Raw genomic sequence first — 7,854 nt, 5'->3', positions numbered from 1 at the left:
TTCGCTGTTCGTCGCTCCAGTTTCAGTCTTACTAAATTCTTCGACATACGTAACAGAGATTTACCAGATAGGTATACATACCTGGAGGAGTCGGAGTGAACTGCTTTCGTGTATGACCATGTATGAAGTATTCCACTTGACGTTGCCAATGTAGAAAGTGTACCTTCATGGCTTCTTAATAATAGAATAATGTCGTGTTTACGCAGTCGGCAAAGTGGTCCTAGGGAAGACAAACTTCTCTGTTTACTTCAGTGCACCGCTAGAATCGTTTGTTTCATTTGATGAGAAAGCGAATTGCTTGTGGAATTGCGTGCCTCAAGTTTCCAGAAACTCAGTTCTTCTCGAGAAACTCGACTCGCATACGGGCAGGTGTGATTCCTAACGGTGTGGAGCTCATGAGTTTTGTACGTGTCATGTTCATTTTTCCCTATATTTCTGTCGGCGAGGTAGTAGGCAGTCGTTATATTATGATTTCACGAAGTTCCACGTTGCTAAATTAAAATACATATGCAGAAGGAAGTAAATGAGAGTTTTGACGGCATAATTGGGTCGCTGTTAGACATTTGTAAAACTTAGGTACTTGTACTTGGAAACATTCGAAATTAATATACAAATTAGAGGATTCGCATTATAATAAAATTAGAAGGCGATCTTCGTATTTGCACAATTTTTCTCAGTGATCACTTTTATATTTCACTTTGCACCCAATCAAATAAAGAAATCATTGTTATATTAGACATCTTCAACGCCTGGAACAAGGATGCATTTGCGTGAAAGCGTGTGCGCGTAGTATTATAACTTCTCGCAAGTGGAATCAGAATATAACGACAGACGACTCAGTTGGGAGCTGGAATCGGCCGTATAGCCAGTTGGTCCACGGGGCTCTGAATTAATTATTATAATTCCCACGACAACGGTCGTGCATTAAAAACTAATATCCCTGATGGGAGCTCAAAATTAATCATCGCCGAGCCGGACGTATCCACTGACCCACTGAGACCTGGAACATGGTCCAGAAATAAGTAACTTCTCGAAAGGCCATCGGTCTCTGCGACGACCTCCGTGGCTTGCGAATTTAAACTCGTGAATTGAAACACGAGAAGTTTGTTAACTTGAAATTACACCCCATGAATTGCTATTTATTTCTAACTTCCATGGGGAAGCAGCAAATTTTACTCCGCGATCTTGGCATACCCTTTTTTATGGGAAATCTTTATCGATCCGCGTTAAATTTCAACGACAACAGAAGAGGAAGCGTGGCGCGTGACGGCGTCGTCGGCCACGGCGAAATTAAAATTCCTTCGGCGGAAAGTCGTAAAAGCGTACGCTAATTTCCGGGACGAACGCGTTGTGTCGCGAGATAACGATCGCGATAACCGATTATGGGGTCTGAATTATGAAGGAAGTTTTAAACTGCCCCGCCTTCATTGGCAAACGCAATTAATTAACGGGAAACCGCCCGCCTATGAATTATTCGGCCCCCCCCCCCTCTGCCCCGCAACGCTCGCCGGATCGAGAGGGCTGACGATCCCGTTTATCAAAATCCTGAATTCCGCGTGCCACGAAAGACAAATGCCCCTCCGAAACGCGTGATAGAGAAAATCGTTTCGCCTAATGCGACTGGTCCCCTCGGCTAATGCTAGCGGAAAAACATAACAAATCGCCCGTGTCGAAAGCAACGAACGATTCCGCGAAAGAACGAACGCCACGACCTGACGTTGACAGTCCGGAACGGCTGACAGATCGTTATGACGTTGCATTCAATTACCCTAGATTCTAGGGGGAAGCGCGACGTTCTATTACGCGGGCGCAAAACCAACTGAATTAGTAACTTTGAACTCGCTTTATTACGTCCTCGTTGCAGCTAATTCATTCCCCGCGACGTGGTATCAAAGGAAAAATTCTAACGAGTTGAATAGGCGAAGTATAATATCGTTAGACAACCGCGTCGAGGTAGGTCTCACTGTAGAAACATCTGAATTCGTGCGCGACCTCATCTTACAGATAGGATCGAGATATTTCAATTAGATTCTAATGAATGCTTTCAAATCTCGTCAGAGAAATAGCTTAATACGCGACTAAACTTGGGAGCAGAGCTAACTTGGAGACAGGAACAACGGCATTTCAACGGCCGCGTTCAGCGACGGGGCCAGTGTTTCATCCGGTCGTCCACGTTTTCCGTCGACTCAAAGGCAAAAGCTATTAATATCGAGATTTTTCTTGGTCGACCGGCCAGAACTCATTACACGTCCTGCAAGAGTTCCGACAGTTTTCGAGGCGAAGTTGGATTAGACGTTGGCAGCTCGTTAGCTGGCCTTATCGACCTTTCTCCCTTGTGCCTACACCATTGTGCGCAGCGTATTAATTAAAAAATGAAAATCTACGGGCTGTCCGACGCACGGGTCCGCCGTGCGGGTAATCTCTTTTTCGCGTTTCCTTTTCTCGCTGCCGCGGAGGCACATTGGTTTCCGATTTCCTCCTCGATATGGAGCTACCGGCGATTTTGCGACGAGCTTCCGCTTTATTTTCCAAAAGGGGGAGTCCTTCTGCTGGGTTAAAAACGATACAGACCGCGCTGGTTTGAAGCTAGAAATTACTATTGCACCAGAGTTGAATGTAATTCCGTTAGGATGCGATCGGTAAGAATTTGTTAAAACATACTTTGCGAATACTCGAGGCTGAAAGGTGTCGAATATATTCGATGTTCTAAAGACTTTCTAAGGCATTTTATTTAGTGATAGATGATTGAACACAAGAGTTATCGTTTCTAATCGCAAGCTTGGAGTTCCTTCAATTTTTAAACGAATTTGTCATAATAAGGACACAGGGGGCTGCGAGAGCGATACTTCCTCGGTGCAGCTGGCCACCAATTTACAGAAAGGAAGACTAATGGTCATCGAAAATGCTGCAGAAAATCAGGCAGACACTACCAGTGCTCCCCAGCAGCGACAGGCACCAGAGTCCCGATCGATCGATTTGAAACGAAATAAAATATGCTCGCGAGAGCACTGGGCCGTAATTACCAGCCCCGAAGAAAAATACCGCACCCCATTACCGAAGGTTTAAGCGAACCTGGTCCGTTCGGCGCACGTAGCGAAGAGGGGTGTAAGGAAGACAGAGCCTGAGGATAAAGAGGATGGAATAAGAGAGTATGGAAGAAAGAAGGGCGTAGCGAAGCCGTCCAGGAGAGGTATTACCCAGATAACTGAGAACGTGGAACGAATGAACGAAGGGAACGAGCAGAATCGAGTGGGAACGGTGGATAGGGGCGAGGAGAGGTCGTCCGAATCAGGGGTGGAAGGGCTCGCGTGCCCGGGCGCAAGTTCGCCTTGGCTTCCGGTCGCTCGCATGCCTTGAATCCACTTGTATTAGGCTCCCTGTTCCAGTTTGAGTCCGTGAAGGTTCGGCTACGTCGACTTCCACCGTACTGGAAGCTTAAACGCGTGTCTGTAGAAGGGTGTGTGTGTACGCATGAAAATCGTTTTCATTAATCAACGCTTGAATCAATTTTGTTAAATTTACTGTCTGCCTTGAGCAAATAGAGTTTCGTTCGCTGAGGGATGCCAAGTATCGAATCTTCAGTTCGAACTCTACAGGCCTCGGACGCTCTGTTGTACTCACACCAGGTGGTTTAAAGTTTCTAAACTCCGCCAAGAATGAATTGTCGAAGCAATTTGGATAATTTCGAGAAGGCTTCCTTGACGGAATACGTGTCGACGCGGCGAAATCGGAGGTCCACTTTTTTATGATACTCCGAACGGGGCTGGTTAAGCTAAATAATGAATGAAGATTGGCCAGCCTGTCTGCTGGGGGTTGGAACCGGGCACCATAGCCGCTTTGATGTCTGGCGGCAGCCACCGATTATGGAATCAATTATTGCACGGCACTCTCTTTCGTTCCGCGTCTCTTTTTCGCCCGGCGGCTCGCCTTTCAGCTCCCCATCCCCCACTGCCTGGCTTCGTCCTGCCAGCGCGAAGGGGAAGATTTATTCCGTACAGGAAGAAATTGCCCGGTCGGACAGTCACGGAGAACCGATTCCACGAAAGGTCAGACGAGTCCAGGTTAAGGTCCACCCGCGTGTACAAGGATGCCGGCATTATCGTCGTATAATCCACGCCAATTACCCCCGACGAGGGGCATCGTCGCGGAAATAGGACCTTAACTCTCGATACGTGCTTATTTTCCATCGAGGCCGTTGCCGGGGATGCGACTTATAACGACAAACCGTGTGTTTTCGATAAAAATACCACTTAGGAAGAGTTAGCGTTTCTGACGTCAAAATTGAGGCAAGCTTGATATCCAGTGTTTGTAAGACAAGCGTCGCGCTATTCTTAGAGGTCTACTTATCAGAAGATTTAGATCTCAGGTAAGAAACCCTTGTTTCAGATAAAAGCAGTATATGCGGACTTTTTGCTGAATAAGTAGGTTAGAAAGAAGAAGGTGTTTTTTTCTCATTCCTTTATTGGGGATCAGGGAAAGGGATAAATTCGAGCCACAACGATACTTGAAAATTATGAACTTTATTCCAGTACAAAAACAGAAAGGTACTAACGGTAACGTGCGCGAGGTAGTAATATTGGCAGCGAGCCCATCAACACTGGCTCTTGTTCTTTTTGCTCTCCTTAATGGAGATCACGTAACGTTGAGCGACGTTGAGCGGGGGCGAGTAGCCATCCGCGTAGGTCGCGTCTTCGAAGAGGACTTCGTATTCCTCTGTGGCCGTGGTGGGCAGCTGATTCACCACTGCCTTGTAGAAGCAGGTCGTTTGAGGGTACAGCGCCATCACGATGGAGCCTTTTGGGAAGAGAGCGTGAGGATCGGTCTCTGGGTTGGCCCTCATCAATGGTAGCGGTACCACTCGCCGCCTGGACAAGGTGTGCCTGTCCTTCTGCTCCTCGTCGATGTCGTCCACCTCGTACTTGTTCGTGGCAGGGTTAAACTGGACCACCTCCGCGAGAATCCAGTTTTCTTCCTCTTCGGAGCCCTTTACCAGGGCAGCGACCATATCTCCCATCTTGGCGATGTAGGTTGGTTCCGCCGGGATAGCTCCACACAGAGGTGGCGGTTTAGCTCCAGGTGTTTTGCCCACGTACAGGGGGAGGGTCTGCGCGGTGCTCAGCAGCATCTTCATCAGAGCACCGCGTCTGATCGTTTCCTTGTTGCCTGCATTACGAGCCTGTATACGCCGCTCGTTCCTGATGGCGCGGATCTCGTTGATTTTCCCCAATGCCTTTCGCAAGATCTCCTCCTCCTGCTGTGCGTCACCCACCGCCGCGCTGTAAAGGTTCTTCAGCTTCTGCTGATAGTAAGGGGACACCTTATCCTCCGGCGTCACCTTCTCGTACGTCTTTATAATGTTGTTTAGATTGTGCTCCGATCGTACTCGTTGCGTCTCGACCTCGTGCACCAGGTGGTACAGATTCTTCAGCCGCTCCTGGATCTGGCTGGCTGCTGCATCCGCTGTGAATGGCATCTCGTGAATTTCAATCTATGCTGAATCAGGTGGACACGCATGCAACGCTGTTTCTAAGTGTCCTCTTCGTGTCTACGTCTAGAGGATCACGTTCTGTGAAATTTAAATTTAAATCCCTACAATTATTTAAACAGTCCTACATAACCAAATTGGCATTCGTAATGTTACGAAAAATGTTTAAATAACGAAAAAAATGAAATCGAAAAGTTCCCGCGCCACAGGGTTTGAACATGCGACCTCTAGAGTCGCAAGCCGATACACTGTGCGCGCCACCACTATATGTCACCGCGATTTTTGATTTCAAGAATCTATTGTAGTATGTTAAATTTGGGACTTATAGTTACACTCGTTCATATTATTTCCGTTTTATAGAGGCACAATATTTACACGTAACTACAAAGAAAAACAATGAAACACACGGCTCCCTTTGTGGCTACGCGGTAGAAAGCCATTTACACAACGAAGTTCGTGGATCGATAGAAGCATGCTCGCAAATAGCGCATCTAAAGTGTATAAAAATCGAGACGTACCTCATTCTGCGCAAGGAATATCGGCGTCCAATCCTTCCACACGTTCCGCGGAATGCTCGCCTTTCTAACACGAAGTTACAGGATGCACTAAACCATCTCGACGTCGTACAATCGACTGTGCATGCGATTCTGCGCCATACTGTTTCCCCCCACCATTCCCGCCTGCCATATAACCCACGGCGACTCAAGGTAGTGCTGCCATCTGCCGGCAAGAGGCTCAACTAACTTCGCAGCGATAGTTTTGTCCACCGCAATGCATAGCCCTTTATCATTAATACTTGCATTAACGAGCTGAACGAACAATGGAAACACCATTATGAAACTTTGCACATAGAGAACACCACCGAAAGAACAAGATTTGAAAATAATTCATGAAACTGGTGATCAGTATTGCATTTTCATGCTACACAAAGAATGGAATTTAAATGAAAAACAAGATAACGTTGCAACTGTGATTCCTGAGATCAGTTTACCTTTGTGCGATATCCACAGAGATTCCTCAGCTGTCGTATCCCAATTTCGAGGAAATGAAACAAATACCTTACGGTTTACCGCCGTAATAAAACTCGACAATTCTTTAACAGGATGCGGAATATTGCAGGATTAACAACCCCCCGCGAAATTCCACGCGATTAATCGTCTGAAAGAAGCAGTATTCCACGATAAAATTCTCCGTACACCTGAAATTCACAAAGGACACCGTTGCATGCAAAAGGGATAAACGAAATGTGCGGTTGGACCGAGCGGTTTGGAACGCGAGGATCGCTATAATCCAGCGCGATCGAGAGATAGCCGATAGCCGGGGCGCGAAGAATAATCAATTCGTTGGTAAATTACACGGCGCGGACACCCGTGGCCGCGGCGACTCTCATAAATCAGCGCGCGCGGAAAAGCTCTCTATCGTTCTTGTTAGGTGCCAGATGATGTACCGCCTCACCTCCAGTCCGATCGTACATCAGAGAGGTGCCGTGCATCATCCCGCTAACAGCCAGGCACCGATAGCGACGAGGAGCGCCGTAACGCGACCCGGCTTTCGCCGTTCGAGAGGCAGAAAATCCCATGGACGCGACGCGGCGAGGCATCCTCCAGCTCTGCGTTCCGTCGTGCGCGCACCATAAACGTACATAAAGCGCGAAGCGGCCGGGGTTCCAACGAACTCCGTGACCTATTCGCAATGAGATGCGTGTCACGCGTGCCACCGGCGCGTACGTGGCTCTCGTGCGAGTCTGAAATCGCTGGCGATTCAACCTGTTCCCAAGCGAACAATGCGCGCCGGTCGAGGCCCCCGATCAGCGCAGGATCGCGCGAGCGTAGGCGAGAGGGTTTCGTTGTTTCGGCAAACTACCGATATTCCCGTGAGATTCTCGCCGGCCTCTATTAATATCTAATAGATACTATTTTATCGCACGCTTTAATCCTTTAGCGACATGTACGCCACATCATTTGTTCATATAAAAATTCAATACGTAGTAAATAAGTTCTGGAAATTACCCGGACAATTTTTTTTACGTCTGGGCGCTAAAGGGTTTACCCCTATCTAAGGGTCGTAATGATCCATGAACGTTCAATACAGCTGGGGCCTCCTCGAATGTAGATTTGCGCGGTTATTGTCATCATATTTTGCAGCACTAGCGTTACAATGTTTATTGCAACACCCGTACACGTTGCGCAAGACGGATAGTCGACGTCTGAAATCCACAGGATGTACCACGGTAGGACTCGTCTAATCTCGCGAGCCCGCTCGTATATAACATATCTCCCCGTGGCACGTGCAATTAGCGTACATTCGTACATACACGTGTATTATCAACGGCCATCGTCCCTGTCATTTCATTTCTAAGCATTGATTTA

General features: G+C 47.6%; 1 protein-coding gene across 1 annotated transcript; it reads right to left on the bottom strand.

Moving 5' to 3' along the window:
* Positions 1–4,501: 4,501 nt before the first annotated feature.
* Positions 4,502–6,159, bottom strand: Sgf29 (SAGA-associated factor 29). The gene is made up of 2 exons (XM_076820882.1): positions 6,004–6,159; positions 4,502–5,566 (listed from the first exon to the last, which is right to left on the bottom strand). The coding sequence occupies exon 2, from the start codon at positions 5,471–5,473 to the stop codon at positions 4,592–4,594; it is 882 nt and encodes a 293-aa protein (XP_076676997.1). The 5' UTR covers positions 5,474–5,566; positions 6,004–6,159; the 3' UTR covers positions 4,502–4,591.
* Between the last annotated feature and the right edge of the window lie 1,695 nt (positions 6,160–7,854).

Source organism: Andrena cerasifolii, chromosome 9 (genome assembly GCF_050908995.1).
Source record: "Andrena cerasifolii isolate SP2316 chromosome 9, iyAndCera1_principal, whole genome shotgun sequence".
Classification (NCBI taxonomy): Eukaryota; Metazoa; Arthropoda; class Insecta; order Hymenoptera; family Andrenidae; genus Andrena; species Andrena cerasifolii.
The sequence above is the reverse complement of the archived record's forward strand: the minus strand, read 5'-3'. Positions and strand labels throughout refer to the sequence as shown.

Excerpts from the sequence above, each read along its gene's own strand:
- Sgf29 (XM_076820882.1), bottom strand. The coding sequence starts at position 5,473 with ATGCCATTCACAGCGGATGCAGCAGCCAGCCAGATCCAGGAGCGGCTG.